Raw genomic sequence first — 23,710 nt, 5'->3', positions numbered from 1 at the left:
GATCTTACTCTGGACCAAAAATGTTAGTAACTTTAACTTCTCCTAATACTAACAAGCCAAGGCCCCTAAAAAACTTACACCTGCCATCAAAAATCAAATTCTCCCTTAAAGGAGAAAAACCCATTATTTACTATTTATATATAAAATTTCATTTAACACACAATAACTTTTTTTTATTGTGATAAAATACACCTAGCAAAATTTACCATCTTAACCATTTTTAGGTATACTGTTATTAAGTATATTTATAATGTGCAGCCATCACCACCAGCATGTCCACTGTTCTGTTCATCTTATGAAACTGAAACTTTTTGTTTCTCAAATTCAGCAATTTCTAATACTCTGCCTTCAGGTTCACTTATTTTTCTGCCTGCTCAAATCTACTTTTTTTTTTTTTTTTTTTAAGATTTTATTTATTTAGTCATAGACACAAAGAGAGAGAGGCAGAGACACAGGCAGAGGGAGAAGCAAGCTCCACACAGGGAGCCTGATATGGGACTCGATCCCAGGTCTCCAGGATCACACCCCAGGCTGCAGGCGGTGCCAAATCGCTGCGCCACCGGAGCTGCCCTCAAATCTACTTTTTAATCATTCTAGTGAATCATTCATTTCAGTTACCAGACTTTTCAGATCCAGAATATTTTTTTTTGTTCGCTTTTACGTATTCTATCTCTTTACAGATATTTCCATTTTGTTCATCTATCTTTTTCTCGATTTTCCCCACATCTTCCTTTAGTTCTTTGAGCTTCTTTTAAAGTCTCTACTTGTCTACTTTATCTGCCATCGAGTCGCTTTCAGATATAGTTTCTATTTACACCTGACCGTTGAACAACATGAGAATCAGAAGTGCTGACATCCCTGTGCAGTTGAAAGTCTGTGTGTAACTTTTGATTCTCCAAACACGTCACCACTGTTGACTGGAACTCTTACAAATAGCGTAGTCAACATATTTTTGTAAGTATCATATTTTGTAATCTTAAGATGAAGGAAGCTACAGAAAAGAAAGAGTTATAGGGAAAATTGTAAGAGAAAATACATTTGCAGTCCTGTGCTGCATTTCTCAAAAACAATCTGCATATAAGTGGATGAGCACAGTTCAAATCCATGTTGTTGAAGAGTCAACTATATTCTTTTCCTTTGGGCCATACTTTCCTTTTTTTAAAATATGCCTTGTGATTTTTGTTATAAGCTAGATATTTGCTTTTGTTTTAAAATATTTTATTTATTTATTCATGAAAGACACACAGAGAGAGGCAGAGACATAAGCAGAGGGAGAAGCAGGGTCCCTGCGGGGAGCCTGATGCGGGACTCGATCCCAGGACCCCAGGATCATGACCTGAGCTGAAGGCAAACCCTCAACCATAGAGCCACCCAGGTGCCTGTTACAAACTAAACAAAGGGGGAAAGGGAAAAATAAAGGGAAGAGAAGAATGATGGCCCTTCAAATCTCTTGGCAATTATTTCAGCTGGAGGATAAGGGGACTTGTAACAATGGAAAGTGGTGCAACACTAATGGCACCTTCCTTGCACCTGTGATCAGAAATGGCACAGCAATCAGATCAGAGCACACAGATTCCAGGTACCTGGAAGACAAGGTCACTTGTGCCCACCCTGGTTCCAAGTTGCATGAAAGTTGCTCCAGAAATACAAGCACAGCTGCATACCATGGGCTGAAGGGTGAAGAAGGATGGTGCTAAGGGGTACTAATGTGCTAAGAACTGAAATTGACTAAATTAGCCACAATTCAGTTCAAGCCTTCCCTTAGAAGTTACTCTTCAGTAAGCCCCAGAGTTCCAAAACAATTACATCAGATTCTGCCACCGCAATTGTTTTCTAGGTGGGAGACCGATCCCTGGCGATTTCTACTCCATTTTCTTACAATCCTCTGTCCACAATGACTTTTTAATGCTGGTTGTTATGCCCATTTGGAGGCTTAGAAAGACTGAGAAATTTGCCTAAGGTCACACCTTTGACTGTTACACTACCATGTCTATTACTTTGGTGTATCTAAAAGAGTAATATATTCAAAAGAATTTACAAGACTCTCAAGAGGTACAGAATGTTTGAACAATGGCTGCACTGCTGAAGTAAGTTTATAGTCCTCACAAGTGCCTGCTTTGTTATGTATTAGGTGATAAATGTTATCATTACTCACTCATGTACCTAAAACACTTGAAATCATCATTTAATCTTAGCTTCCCAATTCAGTCACCAAACACGTTCAATTCAACCTTCTTAACAATGCTCTCAAATACATTATTTCTTCTTCAACTGCACTGATGGCTTTTAAATAAACTTTATTTTTGAGAAGTGATTTTGATTACAAAATAATTGAGAAGAGTGCAGAGTTTGCATACCCCCATCCCCAGTTCTATGTTTAACATCTTACATTAGTATACTACCTTTGTAACAATTAATGAACTAATATTAATACACTGTTAACCAGAGTCCATACTAAATTCAGATGTCTTAATTTTTGTCTCATGTCCATTTCCTATTCTAGGATACCATCCAGGGAATCATATTACATTAAGTTGCCATGTCTTTTTAGGCTCCTCTTGTCTATGACAATTTGTCAGATTTTCCGTATGTTTGATGACCCTGATAGTTTGAGGAGTACTGGTGAGGCATTTTGAAGAATATTCCTCAATTGAGATTTATCTTATTTTTGCTAATGATTGTACTGGGGTTATGGGTTTGGAGGAAGAAGACTACAGAAATCAGTCCCATTTTTATCACATAATATCAAGGGTACAAATTCTCACCAGATATCACTGTTGATGTTGACCCTGATCATCAGTTGGCCTAGGTATGCTTATAAGGTTTCTACAAAGCAACTTCAAAGTAACTACAGAGCTATATCATTCTTGTATTGGCAACATTTTTAGGCCTTCATTATAGCTTGACTAAATTACTAGAGGAATCTGACAACTGTCCTCTCTACTGCCAGTTTCATAATTCAATCTTTTCTGCACACTATTACCAGGATAATGTTTTTATAAATGTCGATTTGGATCATGCCACTCCTGGAGTTCAACTGCTTCAGTGTTTATCCATTACCTTCAGGCTACATTTAAAAGGCTTATTACTAAAAATAATCAAGGCCCTTTGGAGAAATGATTTGCTCCTGTGCAGGAACAGGAAAGGCACAAGATGAGTCTGGAGCTTTCTGTTGCCTTACAATAAGGCAATTCTCAAAGAGCCATGGGGACATGTCAAAAGGACACCACAGCCAGCTTGAAAGGGCTCCTACTAGACAAAGCAGGGTAACTGGAGAGTAATGAATTATAATTCACCAAATAAAAAAAAGAGCCCACAAGTTCACACTTATATAAATAAATGAGTAAATATATCAAAAGGAAAAGCTCTTCCTTAGAGTAGAATGTCAATTAATAAAGAAGGAATGAGGGAGTGAGAAAATCGTAAGTGGATATAAATCTGGTGAGGGAAGGCGTGTAAAGAACAGGATATTATATTATCTCAAAGCATCTGGATATAAATACTTAATAATAAAATACAAAATAATAACTTTGTAGTAAACTTGGCAGACATCACCTTAACCCAGTAATTAGAAATACCATCATCAATTCTGAGCAAACCAGTATCATATACCCACTGCATGGTTAACTGAGAAGACCCATCATTGGTATGCCTACCAAAAATGCACAATCTGAATCTATTCAAGAGGAAATGTCAGAAAAACCCAAACTGTGGGATTTTCCACAAAGTAACTAGCTTGTACTCTTCAAATCTATCAAGGTCAAGAACACAAGAAGAATAGAGGGAGTGTTTCAGATTAAAGGAGATTGATCTGACACAATTAACGCAATACATGATCCTGGAGTACTTAAAGTGGATCCAAAATCTAGGAGATGAAAGGTAGGGACTGGATAGGAGAGAGAATTAGGTGGGGATTTGAAAGGGGAGATAGTTACGAAGAGTATTATTGAGACAAGTGATAAAACTTGAACATGCTTTGGGAATTAGGTAATAGTACTGTATCTATATAATTCTCTGATTTCAATTAACTATTAGATTCTGCTAAAAAAAAATAAAAGTCCTTGTTCTTCGGAAGTACACATTCATTCAAGTGTTTAAGAAAAAAGGGCACAGCATCTTAACTTACTCTCAAATGGATCCCCTAAAAATGAATATGGATTTTACTTACATGCACACATATTATTTATAACTCTTAAAAGGTTTAAAAATATACCAAAATGGAAAAAAAAAATATACCAAAATGAAATTACAACAAAAAAACAAAGCCTAAGAATGATTGCTTGCAAATTTCTTGTCTTAAAGGAACCTCGGAGCCTTTGTACATATTACTTTTCTGCCTAAAATGCCCTCCTTCTCTTCACCTTGTCAACCTCTACCTACTCTTCTAGACAACAAAAAGAGTGAAATTTTAAAATAAGGTGATGTCACTTTTGTCAAAATTCTCTAATGCCTTCCCTCAGACTTAAAATATAAGTCTGGTCCCTGAGGAGATCAGTATGTCCAACAAAACTTTACAATAGTGAAAATGTTCTAGATCTGTGAGTCTAATATGGTAGCCACTAGCCAAATGTAAGTGACAATGGGCACTTGAAAAGTGGCTAATATAACAGATGAATTAAATCCTCAGTTTTAAAAATTTTAGTAGATACATGTAGGTAGTAACTACCTTATAAAAAAAGCCCAGCTTTAAATATCCTTTGCTCTCTACTATGTTTTAGATTTCATTAGCCAACACACTCCTATTTGCCTACACTACAGTCACGTTGGCTTTTTGCTGTCCTTTAAACATATCGATCACATTCTGGCCTCAGTCATCATTACATTTACTCTTCTATCAACATGGAATACAATCACATGGTTCACTCTCAATTTTCTCAAGTATCTGCTCGAATGGAACCTTATCAATTTATGTGTTCTATCCTTGAGTGCTATACCTAAAATAGCACTCCATCACTCTATGTCCTTCATCCCGCTTTTCTCTACTGAATATTGGGGTGAAATGTCATAATATCCGTAATTTACTTTCAAATAAAATAGAATTTTATCTAATAATGTAGATGAAGTAAGTAAATGACAAAGTATTAATGTTGCACTATATTGTATGCCTGAAACTAATATAACACTGTGTTAATTACACTTGAATTAAGTTTTTAAAAGATTTTATTTATTTATTCATGAGAGACACACAGAGAGAGAGAAAGAGAGAGAGGCAGAGACACAGGCAGAGGGAGAAGCAGGCTCCATGCAGGGAGCCCGACATGGGACTCGATCCCGGATCTCCAGGATCAGGCTCTGGGCTGAAGGCGGCGCTAAACCGCTGAGCCACCTGAGCTGCCCTAGAATTAAAATTTTTAAGAAGATAAATATTAACTGTTTAATCTAGATGATAAGCATATGGATATTTACTATTCCATTATGTCTCTGTATATTTGAAAAATGTCCCAAATGGAAAAAAATAGCAGATGAAATATGATCTGAAGCTAATAAATAAATTATTCTTTCCTTCACAATTAAATTTCATAAAAAGAGAATGAATTGCTATGTTGAGGTCAGTTTTGTTTTGACGCTTTTAAGTCAGAAATCAAAAATACCTTTGTACATTGAAGAAAATGAAACAGAAAGAAGGGATGAAGATAAAAGTAGAAACAACTAGTTCAGCAAAGACCTGGAAGAGATGGAAATAACATACTGAATTAGCATTGTAAAGGAATAGAAATACTATATTCTGAAAAGGGAAGAAAAGAAATATGGCTAATTCTGCAAGCTGCAAATTATAGGAGAAAAGGTTCAGAGAGCTTGAAAAATGATGGCTGACGAATTAATTAACAAGCAAAATAACCTGCCAAAGAGTTAGGGCAAAAATGGGGACACAATCTAGGGAAATGGCAAAGTTTGAAATAATCACCATGGGGAATGGGAGAATTAATCAAGGTCAATAAAAATACACATGAAATGGCAAAGAGATACAATTTACTGCCAGCAATCTGTTTATGCAATTTTCTCCAGCACTTGACTACATGAATACAGGGTACAAAACATAGAGGTATACTTATTTGGATCAGAAGAAGGCTATCTAACATCAGAGTAGAGATCTTAAAGTTGAACAGAGACATCATATGAGTACGAATGAAAGAACTAGGGTGTCAGAAGTTTGATAAGTATAGAGAATAAAATTTCAGAAATGGGATTATACTGGTGATAAAATCTAAAAGGAAAATCAATTATGTTGTTCTCTGTAATTAAAATACAATAAATTCTATTCTTGGCTAGTGTGATTTAAATGTTTTTTTTTTTTTTTAATTTTTATTTATTTATGATAGTCACACACAGAGAGAGAGAGAGAGAGAGGCAGAGACACAGGCAGAGGGAGAAGCAGGCTCCATGCACCGGGAGCCCGACGTGGGATTCGATCCCAGGTCTCCAGGATCGCGCCCTGGGCCAAAGGCAGGCGCCAAACCCCTGCGCCACCCAGGGATCCCTGGCTAGTGTGATTTAAATGTGGTTTTACCAAGAGCTGAAAGTTGATATGGTTCCTAAAGGTTTTATCAATTATAGAAGGGAATAGCTTTTTGGTCAATAATGTCTCAACATTATGGTGCAATGTGATTTAGAAATTTCACAAGTTAAATAAATAAGTTAAATATTAGTGAAAGCTCATAAATTTGCTTGTTTTTGCAAATTAGAGCTAATTTTAATAACTTCACAAGTTATTTATTAATACTAGTGAAAGCTCATAAATTTGCTTGTTTTTGCAAATTAGAGCTAATTTTAATAACATAATTCTCACTTATATACTTTCTGGGGTAGGAACATCCATGGGCGTATGTAAGAGATATGAATGTAATTTTGTTACAACAGTGAAGATACTGAGAACTGTTAGCATATAGTATTGCTATCATTTTAAAGTATCTTGTGCCATAGAAACTAGTATCAGGAGTGGTAACTATGACCTCTGGCTAAGATTTATCTAAATATCGGAGGCTGGAGGACCAACAGCTATCATTCTGAATTATCTTTACCACATTTCAAAAAATTAATCCTTGGGATTTCCTTGAACTTCCATTAAAAACATATCAAGAAAAGCCTTATTCAAAAATAATTCACAAAAAAAAAAAATAATAATAATAATAATTCACAATAAACAAAAACTTAAATTCTCAATCTATACCTCATGCCTATCCCGTTGGTTAGACTAATCCTGAACTTAAGTGACACTCTGGAGTTGAGCATAAAAGAATGTCAGTGAAGTGGATCACACCACAGGAGTAGTTTTCAAAGTAAGAGCACACTCACGTATATACATTTACCAGGTTCCTAATTCCAGACAATGTGGAATGGGAAAGGGCAGTTTTATAGGTAATACATAATGGTCCCAAGCACCAATACTAAGAGAAGTATGAAATTCCAACATTAAATTTATGTTACTACAAACCAACACAATGAACTAAAATGCTACAGTTCTATGAACTGAGGAAGAAAACTGCACTTATCACTAGACTGTTTTGACACTTCTAGTTAATCTCCTATATGCTTCAACAAACACTCATGACTAAAAATCAAAATATAAAATACTTACTTTTTCATTTTTTTTGAGTTATATTTGACTTGGTAAGCTGCCTGGATTAATTTGTCTGGCCCACCATCAAACTGATGTGGAATGACCTTCTGAAAGTGCTAATAAAACACAATAAAAGAAAAGCATAAGAACTACTTAGTGTTGCTTATTATTAACTAATTGGCAGTAATATCTAAACACACTCAAGAAATCATGAACTGACCTACCTGTAACATCCCTTCCATGTCAAGCTGCATCAGTTCTGCCTGATTCATTTGAAGAAGTGCTAATCCTACTCGAAACACTATTTCTAAACCCTGTGGAAACACATTTTAAAGCCAAATTTGTCTTACTCTGCCATTGACAAAAAATAATCATTCAAAAGAACAGCACGGTAAACATTTAGTGATCTTACTAGAAATTGGCAAATTTTGTAAAAAAGTCAGATAGCAAATATTTTAGGCTTTGTGGGCTATTTGGTTACTATCACAAATACTCAACTCTACCACTAAGCCCAAAAGCAGACAGAGATAACACAACAAATGGGCATGGCTATGTTCCAAGAAAACTTTATGTACAAAAATAAGTGGTAGGACAGATTTGGTACCTGAAAACAGGGTGGTCAGTACATGAATCACAGTTTGCTGGCTCCAAACTAAACTAATTTAACTAGGTAATATAATAAACTAATCTTCCCCAGATCTAATTAATAACAATGAACACTGGGTTTGATTAAGATGTTGTTTGTGTGTTTTTTTGTTTATTCATTTATAAGTTCTACACCCAACATGGCTTGAACTCACGACCCTGAGATCAAGAGTCACATGCTCTCCCAAGCTGAGCCAGGCAGCCACCCCCTGATTAAGATGTTATTAACAATAATAATACTTCCAGGTGCTACCATTCATTGCCTAACCTTGCCTTCCTACCTTATCATCCAAAATACAGAATAAAAGACAAAGGATGACTACAACATGACAATGACAATTAAAAGGACTACCTGCAATATATTCATGGAATAGAAGAAAATTATACATTCATTACTTCTTGCTCTTTGGGTAACAGATGCAGTGCAATAATATTAACTATAAGGCAAATTTCATTTCTCACTAATTCTCACTGAATCATTCAGGAAGTGATACAGAGGTTTGCTTGAGTGTGAGCTCCAGATTTTGACAGCCTGTATTTGAACAACAGTTACTACACTACTACTACATGCTATGTGTCCACAGACAAGCTATTTAACATTCCTTGAAGTCTCAGCTTCCTTATCTAACATCCATTAAACGTACTGACAGGTTTAAAGGAGAATATCCGTATGAGTAGTTTAGTATGGAACACATGGATCTCCTTTATTTTCTCCTCAATGTCCTGCTCTAACGATTAACCCAAGGATTACTCTGCTCAGCTTGCCCATTAGCTTACCTCAGACATAAAGATATCAAATATTCTTGTTGCAATTGGTAATGGAAAAGTTGTAAGAAAGATAGTCAGAAACCAAGATGATGCATACATTGAGGTATGAAAACTCTGAGACTGAAAATGTACAAAGAGCTCTGGAAGATGCTCCTAAAGAGAAGAAAAGAATTAATTAAAACATAATAAAATTGAGCATTTTAAACCAGATTACTGTGTATATACTAGAAAAGACTTTATCAAAAACAAAGATCAGGCATCAATTATGATGTTGAAATTGATATTCAGGATGATGGTTACTATCAGGGAAGGGAAGAAGGGGAAAAGGATGTAGAGTTGGAACTTAGGCTGTATCTGTAATATTTATTAATAAAAATAATTAAAACAAGTAAATAAACTTTAATATTTGCTTAATCATGTTGGTGGAAACACCAGTGTCTAGTATTTTTAATACTTTTCTATAAACTATAATAATTCCAAAAATTTTTTTATTTTATTTTTTTTAAGATCTTATTTATTTATTAGAGACACACACAGAGAGAGAGAGAGAGACAGAGAGATACACAGAGAGAGAGAGAGAGAGGACAGGCAAAAGGAGAAGCAGGGAGAGAGAGAGAGAGGACAGGCAAAAGGAGAAGCAGGCTGCATGCAGGGAGCCCGACACAGGACTCAATCCCAGGTCTCCAAGATCATGCCCTGGGCTGAAGGTGGCGCTAAGCTGCCGAACCACCCCGGCTGCCCTCCAAAAAAAAAATTGTAAAGGAAAGAAATGCTATGCTGAAACACTTTCAGGTGCTATCTATCCTTACCTTCCTACCTTTTCATCCAAAACACACATGCTCCCTCAATTCTAGTAATTCAAAACATAAATGACACATTGAACTGAAAATAAACCAAGAAAGATTAAGGTTGGTTAAAACAAGCCTACATGGGTGCCTGGGTGACAAGTCTCAGTCAGTTAAGCGTCTGCCTTTAGCTCAGGTTATGATCTCGGGGTCCTGGGATTGAGCCCCATATAGGGCTCCCTCTCTACTTGGCAGGAAGTCTACTTCTCTCTCTTTACCTCTGCTCCTCCCCTCCTCATGTCCTCTTTCTCTCTCTCAAATAAATAAAATCTTAAAAAAAAAAAAGCCTACTATTTCAGAAAGAAAAATTTAAGAATCATCTCAAGACTTTATCTTCTCTTTTTCTTTAAAAATATGTGCAAACACACACAAAAAAATGTGCAAACACTTTGCATATCCCTTTTTTCCCACTACACATACAAAAGATAAAGGATTTTAAAATTCTTGCAGGTAAGGCCGCCAGGAAAAGGAGACTTGTAAAAGTGGCTCTCATGTCAGCTGAATCATTAACCTATATTCTTAAGTTCTGCTTATCTAATTGAAATTTAAGTAAATGAAAATACACTATTATATTAAAGGACAATATAGTAAACTATATATATATATATATATATACGTGTGTGTGTATACTATATATATACTATGTATATGTATTATTATATATATGTATTAGTTAATACAATATATATATTAGTTTACTACATATAAATATATAAATTAACTCCAGAAAGGAAAAATATTACAAAGAATATTTTTCATTTGATTTTGATTCCTCTGCTCTTCTCTACACCCTCACACTAGACTCTCAGTCTTAAACTAGGAACATAAAAGCCTTATTTTAAGAACAGATTACAGGCTAGCAAAAAAGTAAGATAAAAAAAGAAAGGCAGGAGAGAGGACTGAAAGAACCAGAACAGACAAGTCTCAAAGGAAATGAACTGATGTCAGTGTCATAATGTCAGGAGCTCCTATGAGAGCACAGTCTATATAACAATAGAATACAATAGGGCATAAAGGGGAAACTCATGCATTCAGGCAATGTGGTTGTGACAGATTAGGCACAAATGCGTAAAGTTTGAATATGAGAACGGCAGTCGAGTTCCAGACTGTGATCTACTTGTAAACAGTATCTAACTGGGAAGTAGGTCTAAATTGTGTTAACCAATGAATGATCATGTGATTAAAACACTGATTTTTCAATTGCTGTAACACTTTAAACATTAAGTTTACTTAGTCATCACTCAAACCAAGATGACAAAAATATAAAGGCAATATGCCTGTGAATACTACAATTTTACCTGTATCATGCATTCAAACTGGTACATACAAAGGCCCAATTCTGCCATACTTGGTTTAAAAAGTTCACGAAGTCTATAATCTTGCATTAATTTAACAAATACACAGAAAGCTTCTTCTTCTGGCATCTACATTAGAAGGGGGGGGGGAAGCAATATAGGTTAACGTTCTGTGATATACAAATAAGCTAAATTCTATTTAAACTAAGTACCCTTTTAACGAGAAATACAGTTTTGAGAGGCCATGTGATACAACGTTAAGCACACTGAACCTGGAATCAAAAGGTTCTGATCTCCCATTCTCAGAATGAAAAGTTAAACAAATCTTATAACCTCTGAGACTAACTGCCTCACTTGCCTGATTCATGAATTCAATAAATCAATATTCAGTTAGAGCCAGATACTTCTGTTTTTCTGGGTATATACCACTGAACAAAATAAACACTCTACTCTCATGAAACCTGAACATCCTACTGAGGGGAGAGAGACAATACATGTAATAAACCAATTCATATGTATGCTTAATGGTTTTGAGTACTATGGAAATAAAATAGAGTAGGGTAACAGGAAATGCTGGGGAGATACATTATTTATGTAGGTAGGTTAGGGCAAGTCCCTTGATAAGGGAGCATTTCAACAGAGTACTGAAGAAAATAAGGGAGCAATTGAGGAAAGAGTAGTCCTGGGAGAAGGAATAATATAAGGCCTTTAAGTAGAATCACAATTGGCATGCTCAAGCAACAGCAAACAAGAGACTACTAATTAGGAGGAATTCTACAAGGGGTGGTTAGGTTATGAAGGAGAAATACAGGGAACCAGAATACATAGGGTTTTAGAAGTCATTGTAAGGATTTGGGCTTTTACCTTACATGAAATGGGAAAACTTTCAACAGTCCTGAGCAAAAATGATATGATACAGCATAAGTATTTTTAAACACACACACACACATAAAATAAATTTTCAAAGAATCCGTAAGCAAGGTTTAAAAGTACCAATCTCAAATTTTATGTATAACTCACAAAAAAAAAAACTATATCAAATAAGATAATGAATGTAAGAGCTCTTAAAAGAGCTCACAGATATTCAGAACATTTGCTAATTTTCCAATGCTCATTTACTCACATTATATCAAGGTGTTTTAAAAGAGGAAACCTAAGTCTCTCTAGGTAGTCTTCTTACTAAAGACTGCTTCTAATTACATTTCTCCTGGTCTTGCCACAGCCATGGATAGAAGTGTTACTGTTGGTAAAACCTGTACTTCCTTCCTTCTTCCCAAAACATATAGCCACAGTTCTGCCTTGGAGACCATTCTTATCAATCCCATCATTCCCATTAATTTACTTCACTGCAAGAAGCCCAAGAACCCAGAACTCTCATTCATGTGGTTCTACTGCTCTTTAATCTAACCCCATATCCAGCCTTCCCTATACCTTTTCCATAGCACTTTCTGGAACTCATAACCTGCCATCAACAAAATATCCTAACTAGATCCTCAATCTCTTTACCAAATCTTCTTTCATCTTTTTCCTCTAACTGAATCTTGTCTCCCCTAAGATGGCTGTTTCCTTTCCCATCTCACTGGAAGACACCAGGAAATAGGTATATGCCCTTCCTTGGACCTTGCTGACTCATGGTCATTGCAATGACTCCCTCTCCTCTCTGAAACAGATACTTGTGGGTATTACTACTTCTCTTTTTTGTAGTAACTTCTAGGTGACGTACCCAAACCCCACTCATTTTCATGAGGACTAATGCCCTGGCCTAGCAGATCTTTGCCTTCCTTTCTTCCAGTGATCCCTGCTCAGGCTCTAGAGCCACACCACTTAAGATTCAAAGTCCACTTAATAGCTATGTGACCTTCAGCAAATTAACCTATTGCTCAGTTTCAACATACATCAAATGGGTAAAATAACAGCACTTAATTTCACAGCGTTGTGATGAAGATTAATACACATGGAGTATATATGACTTGCAAGTCTATCACTCATTTATACCACATTACCTTTTTTCTGTTCCCAGCTCTTTTGTGTGGTCTTTGCTATATTTATTCACTCATTTAAATCCACAATTGCACGTCTTTCTCTCTCAGTAATAATTCCAACTGAAAAACTCCACCTTTGAATAAATCCAACTCTACAACTACATTTAGGCAGGAGAAAGTGGCTGGATAAAAACAAAACATTTAACCATGCTGGCTGGTCTCACTTTGAATTCTGTGGACTTTTAATGTTTCTGGTATATTTTATTTCCCTACTTCAATCACTCTCATTCTCCTAGGCCACCATTTCAAACTTTCATCTCTGTCCTCAAGCTTCCATTACCTCCTTCCCACCAACTCTAAGTTAATGATCTTATTGGTATTTCAGTTTTTTTAAAAATTAGAAGCAATTACAACAGAATTTTCCCATTCTCACCTCACCACAATACCATTCTACCTGCATCTGCAACCATTTTATAGCCCCCAGTCTCTCTCTTCTATTGGCCTGAACTTTTAGTTCTGGTCTCATATTTCCAACTACCCTACTTATACTTCCACTGGGATGTCCAAAAGACATCTCAAACCACTCCTAGTTTCCTACCTGCCATTCTTTGCCCAAACTTCCACTCAAAACCTTTATGCACCATCACTGTCTCCTTTCTCTTTTACTACACATCCAATCTATCAGTAACTCCTGTTGGCTCTAAATTCAAATTATTTCAAGAATCAACCACTTCTGACCAGAGATACCTAGTCCAAACCACCATCAAAAGAGCAGTCCATTGTCTGGACAATTCCAAGAACCTCTTCACGGATGTGGGAAGCAAAAGTGGAAGAAAAGTCTTTCCATTCCATCCCACTGACAAGTCCTTGAAACAGGCAAAGTGACATTCCTCCAGGAACTCAGCTGTCTCAATGTTAATAATTCGCTAAGGGCAAAGGCAATCTTAGCCTGACCCCAGAATTCTGTAAGTCTACTTTGACAAATAAAAAGTCCTTTGGAAACTTCCTTCATCTCTACCTTCCCAGATACATGTTGGCAATCATCCCCCAAGCATATGACTGACCGACCCACCAATACATATCTAAAGGGTCTCATGACTAAGGTTTCATTAGGCAGTAATAAATGACCTTTTCCCAACTATAACTAGCTCCATCAAAGTCCTGGAAACCCTGTTTTCAAAATTCCTTAGAGACCTACACTATCCCTAACCCCCTCCCAACTTGAAAGTACATAATAGGCCACTCCTCATGAACCCAGTACAGCTCTTTCTGCACATGGTCCTGTCCCCATGCTTTAATAAAACCAGCTTTTTGCCCCAGACATCTCAAGAATTCTTTCTTGGTCATCAGCTTTGAATCCAGTATCTTTCCTACATCATTTATGGGTCTCTCTGCCACCTTCCTATGTTTCCTTCCCAACTGTCTGTTCCCCATCAGCATGGAGCTGCAAAGTGATCCTTTCAAAGTATGAATTAGACAATTTCACTCTACTGCTCAAAACACTCTAGTAGCCTGTCATATCCTCAGTAAAAGCCAAAATCCTTACAAGGTCCTACATTATATGACACCTTACTATTTCTCTAACCTCTTCTTCTACCACTACCTTTCCCTTTCCATTCCACCCCTACCACCCCTCATTCTAGTCACAGTGAGGATGAATAAATTTTTTGTCTTATAAGAATTTCTTCTCTTCTGAACATTATCAAAAAAGTTTCATTCCCTCCCTCCTCTGCAATAGCACTGATATGGGAACTGACAATATTTTTTAAAAAGTTGAAGTAATTGAATAAAAGAAAAAAAATCATTGGGTCCTTCTCAAGAAGACTGAAACAATGGTCACAAAACAAAAAGTGTGATACCAAGGAAAATATAAATATGAAGAACAATCACCCAGTTGTTTTATAGCCACTCCTTTCTATTAAAAATCTGGGCACCAAATCTTAGAGCTGCTACGTATTTTCTCTATGACACTGACTTAATGAGAATCCATGCCTTTTGCAAAGGTCTAAAGGAGACAAAATCTACCTAATTTTATAGGAGTATTAAGATATACACCAAACATATATCCAGCACTTGTAGCTATTTTTAAAAACATGTATTAATTAAGCTAACTTTGCAAAATTTTTTCTCAGACTCTGAGTTATTTTGCCAAGCTAACATGTGGGAGGCAATATAGCACAAAGTATTAAAGAATATACTTTAAAAACCAAAGAGAGGGAGCTTTTGAATCTGGCTGCACCAAATTTTCTAGTTTATGGCCCTGGGCTAGAAAATTATCATATGGTAATATATTAGCTGCCATTGATAATCCTAGCTAAGGAAATTAATCATTAAATAAAAATACTGCTACCAGCATTGCCTACACTATCCTGAAGAAAAATGTAATGGCCCCTTAGGATTCAAACAGGCCTAGCTCTGCAGTTATGAGATTCCTAACTCAAGTAAGGAAAATCTGTTCTTTAAAAAATGCTTAACAGAAATAAATACTGAAAGGTTATTTTGAAGCTAATTTAGAAAGTAAAAAGAATAGAATTATGAAAAAAAAATCACTGGATTGATAATAGGAATGCTTGAGAGTTCAGTAGTAAAAACCCTACCGAATACAGATTAGGAAAAATCACAACTGTGCAAAGCTGTTATACCTCAACAAATCTAGTTTTGTTTTTATTATTTACAATCCAATGTCACCTAGAAATGGACAGTTATCTTACAACAATAACAATCAGTTATTATGTTATAAAACAAAATAAAAATCTGTCACTCTTATTAATCTGTCACCAGTGTCTCTGACATCAGGTTTTTGCTACTCAGAAAAGTAGTTTGATAGTAACAGAGGTTTAAAACTCAGGCAGAACTGCTGGGAAATTAAAGCAAAGCAAGGGGAAACAGTTTCAGGTTCCTACTCTGCTTTTATCTACCAAGAAGAGTGATCTTGGGCAAGTCACTGAACTTTGACTGCATGTCTACTATGTGGCAAACACCATGCTAGATTTTTACATTTATTTTTTCATATGACCTCACAATGCATCGGAAAGTAGACAGTATTATCTAATTAAGGCTCAAAGAGAGATTAAATAATGTAGCCCACATTCACAAAACTCAGTGTAGTACTGAGGTACTGAGATACAAAAACCAACATACATACATACATACATATATATATATATATGATGCTCATATCATATATATATATGATACTGGGTTCAAAGCTGATGACTGTGTGTGTGTGTGTGTGTGTGTATGAATGACTCAAATCAAGCTATCTCCAAGGTTTCTCTTCAGACTATATTTTAGTCTAAGAATCCTATAGAGTACGATAGACTTTAAAAAAAAAATTTCAACAAAGGTGAAGAGAACACTATTAGTCAATTCCCTTAATTCAATTTATAAACTGAGGATCTGTTCCTGACTTCTAAAAACATCCCTCCCAAACCCACTCCAAAATTAGTTGCTAATAGAAATATAGGTTATTATCTTCAGGACAATAAAAATAATTGAGTACCTATATTTTAGAGCCTATATAACAAGATAGGCGTAACAAGCCCTCAAATCTATGACAACCAAAATTTCTGTGTAAATTTCAAAGATGGATGCTATAAACAAGATTTTCATACCAACACTTCAATCATGTCCTCCTTGAATGAGAAAAGATTAGTCTTTATTAAATATTAACATATAATTTAAGATTTAAAAGTAGATACAGGCTTTAGTGGGATATTATGGCCACAATGAAACGGACATTTCATTTAGTGGCAGGATATTATTGCATATGTTATTTTCAACACTTTTAATATTTTCAAGTGCAAACTAAATATCCCTATTTAAATTATGCCTAGGGAAAAATTCCTAGTATCAAACAATAAAAACAAGTTTGATTTTTAAATTCACCAACCCAACTTCAATAAAGAACTTAATCAGACACTTAAGATTTATACTAACTTACCTGCATAAGCAACAATCCAACTATAAAAGCACTTCCTTGACAGTAACCAACCTCACGATCCACTAAAGAATATGCCTAAAAAGTAAAAAATGTTCAGAAGACTTTAACATGCTATATTATATCTTCCTTCTCTAAACACTTAAAAATATAGTGGAGTAAAGACTATTTATTTTTTAGAAAAGCTTTTGCTTGCTGGTTGTAGAGGTTATCCTATAAGTGTTTAAAAAGTAGGTGATTTATTACATAAAAATTTTTTTTTACAATTTCCCAATTAGAAACTGAGAGCTCCTAAGGACAAGAAAATAAATCAGTGAAGTAACAAATCTTATAAAATGTTTACCTGAGGTAAAACCAGAGTAAGGTTAAGGTAAAGCATTGGAAAAACTGAAATGGTTTAAGAAGAAATTAATATTTCACAGAGGTAGTTGAAAGGGAAAGGAATTATGAGAAGAAAAAAGGCAATATTGAAAGAAAAAATGACAATGGCACACACTTTTAAGAGCTAAGAGTCTTTAGCAGTATTGGCCACAGTAAGCAGAAAACTTTGTTCTTAGATTATGGAACTCACATAAGATAAATGATCCATTTTCATAAAGGATCTTTCTATGGTGTATATTGATTTATAGGCTATTTGATTTTAACCAACTAATACCAAGCAAAGGGATGAATTTTGTAAGTTCTCCAAAATGAACAGTAACGTAGCATTAAAATTAAAGCAGAAATTATTCTAATGACAAATTTCTGAAAAATAAACTTGTGGTGAAGGTTCATGCTTCACTATATGTATAATTTCAGCCTTCTGAGAATTCACTTCAAAAAATGAATAAATAAAACTTACCTTCATTACATTAAATAAAACCTCCTGTCCAAGGCTATCTTTTTCCTTAAAAAAATTGTGTTCAGGATAAGTTCTAGCAATGTCCCTTCGGATCAATTTTTCACACGGTGAGGTCATTTTCAGGAGTTCTGAATACTGATCCTTAATTGGCATACTTTGTGCGCTACATAAAAGTTGCCAAACTATTGCTCTAAAGTGGTGGGGTATCCCTTTACGAACAAGCTCCTAAAAATAAAAGGATAAAATTTTAAAAATGAACCATTTAAGTCTCCTACCTTAAAAGCCATCGAAGACATATTGGGGGTTGGAATGGAACACTTTATCAAATTTATAATTTACAAAGCTACCCTTAATACTAGGGAACCTTTTAATCAAGGCTAATAAGACTTGGCCCTTGAGTGTGTCCTATTCTGGTCAGGGGGCTACAATACCATGGATAAATTCTTGGCATTTCTCCCAAAGTATGGCCTCCAAAGCTATTAAGGAAGGAATTGATAATCTGCAGAGCTGTGAATGAAAGCACAGTAACCATTAACTATCAAAGAGGTGTTTCAGGCCAAAAAAAAAAAAAAGTAAAATACTAATAATTCAAAGATGCTGGGTGTTATAACTTCATTCCTGAATATAAAAAAATGCAAAAATTTAATTTCTAAAATAATTTTCAGCTATATATTTCTGCCATTAGGAGACACTTATAAAAACTGGTATCTACAAATCAAAACTTTTATAGGCACAAATAAATGAAAACATATAAAGCAGAGCTCTTTATTATAGCACTTGGAAAGTATTAGAATCTAAATTAGAATTTAAAAATCTATTAACTCATGCCTTGATGCCCCTTTGGGATAAGAGGAAGAACTTCAAGAAAGAATACCTTAACTTGCTTTTCCTTTTTTTTGCGTACATCTTCCCATTCATTTACAATTCTTCCCCAAAGAATCCAAGAATCTTCTTCAAGGTGGCTGAGGTTGCTAGAGGCTGATGAACTTGATACAAGGGAGGAGCCACTGTTTCTTCTTGACCCATTTACAGATCTTAAAGACTTACTATCCGTCTCTAACAATCTAAAACATAATTAAAAATTGCTCAAGATCTAATTTCACAGTGATACCAGATGAAGTAATGATGATACTTAGAGCTGCACTATAGCCATGGTTTTAGAATATACACAATTTCAATAATCTTCTTGGCATCTATAAAATTACTGCTATATTTTTTCATCTAAGCATGGCAATTTCAAAAACTTTTTAAAGACTTTGAGAGATAGGGAGAGGGGCAAAGAGAGAGGGAAGGAAAAAGAATCTCAAACAGACTTCTGCACTGAGGGCAGACTCTGTCTGACACAAGGCTCAATCTCACATCCCTGAGGTCATGACCTGACCCAAAACCAAGAGTTAGATGCCTGACTGAGCCATCAGGTGCCCCAAATTTCAAAACTTGATAGTAAATTATGTGAAATATTTTAGTGCTATTAGTCCCAACATAATTTCCCTTCATCTCACTAAAAAATACAAATTAGAAGGAATTCGGTGAGAAAAGTAGTTGGGAGGGCTTCAGAAATAAAGAAACTACAGTTGGAACAGGTATAACAAATTTTACAAAAGAACTAATCCTAACATGTTTAGAATGTGTTGTAGGCTAAAAAAACAGCAAGGCAGGGCCATACAAATCACCCAAAAAGACCACTTCTTTTTTCACTTTTCTCTACCCACGTATAAATCTGCCCCCCAAAGTGTTTTGTTTGGCCATACAGTGTTTGTATAAACTGAACAATTATTAATATTAAATTGGAATAGGCCATACAGTGTTTGTATAAACTGAACAATTATTAATATTAAATTGGAATATTTTACTTGTTTATATACACATATATTCATATTTATTCACAACTCTGGGGATTCTGTTGAAAAATAAAAAGATAGGACAAAACCAGGCCCATATTCCTGCACAGGAACAACAAGGTATAGCAGAGTAGGTGCTTCACTCTTTAGATGGAGTATTTTAACCCACTCAGTCTCCATAGTCCCTACTATTTATTTTTAAGATTTTATTTTATTTATTCATGAGAGACAGAGAGAGAGAGTGAGAGGCAGAGACATAAGCAGGCTTTAAGGAGCCTGATGTAGGACTCAATCCTGGGAGTCTGGGATCATGCTCTGAGTCAAAGGCAGACACGCTCAACTACTGAGCCACCCAGGGATCACGATAATCCCTACTATCTCCCAAAAACTCAGGCAACTAACAGCTGTTATTTATCATTGGGTTTGCACTCTCAAAGTGAGACCTCTTCACTCTTAAGGCTCTATCACCTTTATGTTTCCTTATCTGTTGAAAGATGAATTAAGATAATTTCAGAGATCAAGTCCATGACTCATCACATCAAATCCATTATTTCTTTCATAAAGAAACAGACTATCAAGAAAGGTTGGAAAATGTGGCTTCATCACTATAAAGATGTAAATTACATGTCATTCAAATAAGAACCCTAAAAGATCTATTTGTGTTTTTAACATGGCTATATATACTTCCAGTAATTTCTTGAGAAAGTCATCTGCTTAGGATACAAGAAATGCTCCCAATAGTAATTTAAGATAAATAAAAACTAATAAAGAAACATATGTGTCAAATCCTACTGAATAGACTATAGAAATACCCTTTGTGTGGGAGATTTATAACTTAATCATCCTTTTGTTCCTGACAGGATTTAGCTCAGTTCAAAGTACATTAAATACTGAGTTAAAATAAAATCAAAATCTCCATATTAAAAAAAACTTCAAATCCCAAATATGTCATATTCAATAATAAAACACAATAACATAAACTGAACAAATTCTGTTCTTATTTATGGGATACTTTATTTCCACTGCAACAATAATTTATATAAAATATCTCAAATGTTGCTAGAAACAGAAAAATTAAGGGTCAAACTATTTGCTATAAATATTCTTTATTAGAAAAAATAATTAATGATGGTGTTTACTTAACTACTGTTTTTTCCATAGATATTATTTCAGTAAGTCCACAATATATCTTATGGAAAAAATTAGTGTACCTATGTAAGTACTTTTATGTATGAGTCTAATCCCTCTGAATTCTAAATAGTATAGAAAAACAAACTTTACTGAAATAACTTGAGCCAAAGTTATTTATTTCAGTTAATTATTCATTAAGTGCTTGTTATATGCCAAGTAATTTAACTACTGCACTACCATCAATAGAGACATGTAGTTAAAAAGGAAATACTGGTATTTCCTAAGCTAAACATAAGTTTGAGATACAAAGGAAGTATAGATGAAAAAGTCCCTAAACAGAAGGCTTTTAGAGAGTTAGAAAGGTCTCAGAGATTGCCAAGTTATAACTTTTGGTGTAAGCAGGAATGCCAGGTGCAATCATGGGTGTGAGTTAGAAAAGAGGGTAAAATAGTTTATCTTCAGAGGACACTGAAATAGGTCCTAAATGAGAAGAAGAACATGCAGCCAAGAATACTTTATCCAGCAAGGCTCTCATTCAGAATAGAAGGAAAGATAAAGAACTTCCAAGATAGGCAGAAACTGAAAGAATATGTGACCACCAAGCCAGCTTTGCAAGAAATACTAAGGGGGATTCTGTAATAGAAAGAGGAAGTGCAAGGGAACAATCCACTAAAACAGGGACTGAATAGGTATCATGATGACACTAAATTCATCTTTCAGTAGTAACTCTGAACGTGAATGGGCTTAATGACCCCATCAAAAGGCACAGGGTTTCAGTCTGGATAAAAAAGCAAGACCCATTTATTTGCTGTCTACAAGAGACTCATTTTAGACATAAGGACACCTACAGTCTGAAAATAAAAAGTTGGAGAACCATTTACCATTCAAATGGCCCTCAAAAGAAAGCAGGAGTATCCATCCTTATATCAGATAAACTAAAATTTATCCCAAAGACTGTAGTAAGAGATGAAGAGGGGACACTATATCATACTTAAAGGATCTATCTAACAAGAAGACCTAACAATCATCAATATTTATGCCCTGAATGTGGGAGCTGCCAAGTATATCAATCAATTAATAACCAAAGTTAAGACATACTTAGATAATAATAATACACTTATACTTGGTGGCTTGAATGTAGCACTTTCTATAATCGACAGATCTTCTAAGCACAACATCTGGAAAGAAACAAGAGCTTTAAATGATACACTGGACCAGATGGATTTCACAGATATTTACAGAACTTTACATCCAAACACAACTGAATACACATTCTTCTCAAGTGCACATGGAACTTTCTCCAGAATAGACCATGTAATGGGTCACAAATCAGGTCTTAACTGATACCAAAAGATTGGGATCATCCCCTGCGTATTTTCAGACCATAATCTTTGAAATTAGAACCAAATCACAAGAAGAAGTTTGGAAGGATTTCAAACACGTGGAGGTTAAGGACCATCCTGCTAAAAGATGAAAGGGTAAACCAGGAAATTAGATAAGAATTAAAAAGATTCATGGAAACTAATGAGAATGAAGATATAACCTTTCAAAATCTTTGGGATACAGCAAAAGCAGTCTTGAGAGGGAAATATATCACAATACAAGCATCCATCCAAAAACTGGAAAGAACTCAAATACAAAAGCTAACCTTGCACCTAAAGGAGCTGGAGGAAAAACAGCAAATAGATCCTACACCCAGCAGAAGAAGAGAGTTAATAAAGATTCGAGCAGAACCCAATGAAATAGAGACCTGAAGAACTGTGGAACAGATTAACAAAACCAGGAGTTGGTTCTTTGAAAGATTTAATAAAATAGACAAACCATTAGCCAGCCTTATTTAGAAGAACAGAGAAAAGACTCAAATTAATAAAATCATGAATGAGAAAGGAGAGATCACCACCAATACCAAGGAAATACAAATGATCTTAAAAACTTATTATGAGCAGCTTTACGCCAATAAATTAGGCAATCTAGAAGAAATGGGCGCATTTCTGGAAAACCACAAACTACTAAAACTGGAACAGGAAGAAACAGAAAACCTGAACAGAGGACAGTGAAATAATATACACAAATATACAGAAGTATAAGAAAAAACGTATAAATGAAGTATTCCAAATAAAGATACTACATTATTTAAAATACTGTCCCTGACATACAGAAATGACTCAAATGGACAACAGCTATGAATATAAAAGTTAAAATTATTAAAACTCCTTGAAGAAAACAGGAAAAATCCTTTACAACCTTGGAGGAAACAAATGTGTTCATGGGACACAAGGAAACACTAACCATAAAAAAAAAATTGATGAAAAAATAAAGTAGACTTAATCAAACTTAAAAACTTTGCTCTTCAAAATATACCCTTAAGAAAATGAAAAGGTAAGTGATAGATTAAGAAAAAAGTGTTCTCAACATATGTATCTAACAAAAGATCAGTATCCAGAATATACAAAAAATCTTAAAATCAAAAGTTAATACAGTTTTTTAATGAGTAAGACCTAAAATTGTCATTTTACAAAAGAAGATCAAGTGGCCAATAAGAAATAAAAAAAACATTGAACAACTTTAGTCATCAGAGAAATGTAAGCTAAAATCACACTATGTATGTATTAGAATGGCTAAATTTTAAAGATTGACCATAACAAGTGTTGCCCAGGATGGCAGCAATTTTAACTGTCATATATTGATGGTCATACTTCAACCACTTTGAAGGACTAAATACATTTTCATATGACCCAGCAAGAGAAACGAATACCTATGTCCTCAGAAAGACTTGAAGAAAGTTCAGAGAAGCTTTATTCATAATAGCTAAAACCCAAAACAACCCAAATATCCAGAAAAAAATAAATGATCAAATTGTGATA

At 34.9% G+C, this 23,710-nt stretch overlaps 1 protein-coding gene across 11 annotated transcripts in view; it reads right to left on the bottom strand.

Moving 5' to 3' along the window:
- The window catches only part of EVI5 (ecotropic viral integration site 5), a 195,304-nt gene that overhangs the window by 113,768 nt on the left and 57,826 nt on the right, over window positions 1-23,710 (bottom strand). For all 11 annotated transcript variants that reach the window (XM_072754620.1, XM_072754622.1, XM_072754623.1 and 8 more), the window contains 7 exons: window positions 18,749-18,938; window positions 17,875-18,099; window positions 17,037-17,111; window positions 11,115-11,240; window positions 8,981-9,124; window positions 7,783-7,872; window positions 7,577-7,674 (listed from right to left, as the gene is read on the bottom strand). In XM_072754620.1, coding sequence (XP_072610721.1) covers window positions 7,577-7,674; window positions 7,783-7,872; window positions 8,981-9,124; window positions 11,115-11,240; window positions 17,037-17,111; window positions 17,875-18,099; window positions 18,749-18,938 — 948 coding nt within the window. The remainder of the gene's footprint in view (window positions 1-7,576; window positions 7,675-7,782; window positions 7,873-8,980; window positions 9,125-11,114; window positions 11,241-17,036; window positions 17,112-17,874; window positions 18,100-18,748; window positions 18,939-23,710) is intronic.

Source organism: Vulpes vulpes, chromosome 3 (genome assembly GCF_048418805.1).
Source record: "Vulpes vulpes isolate BD-2025 chromosome 3, VulVul3, whole genome shotgun sequence".
Lineage (NCBI taxonomy): Eukaryota > Metazoa > Chordata > Mammalia > Carnivora > Canidae > Vulpes > Vulpes vulpes.
The sequence above is the reverse complement of the archived record's forward strand: the minus strand, read 5'-3'. Positions and strand labels throughout refer to the sequence as shown.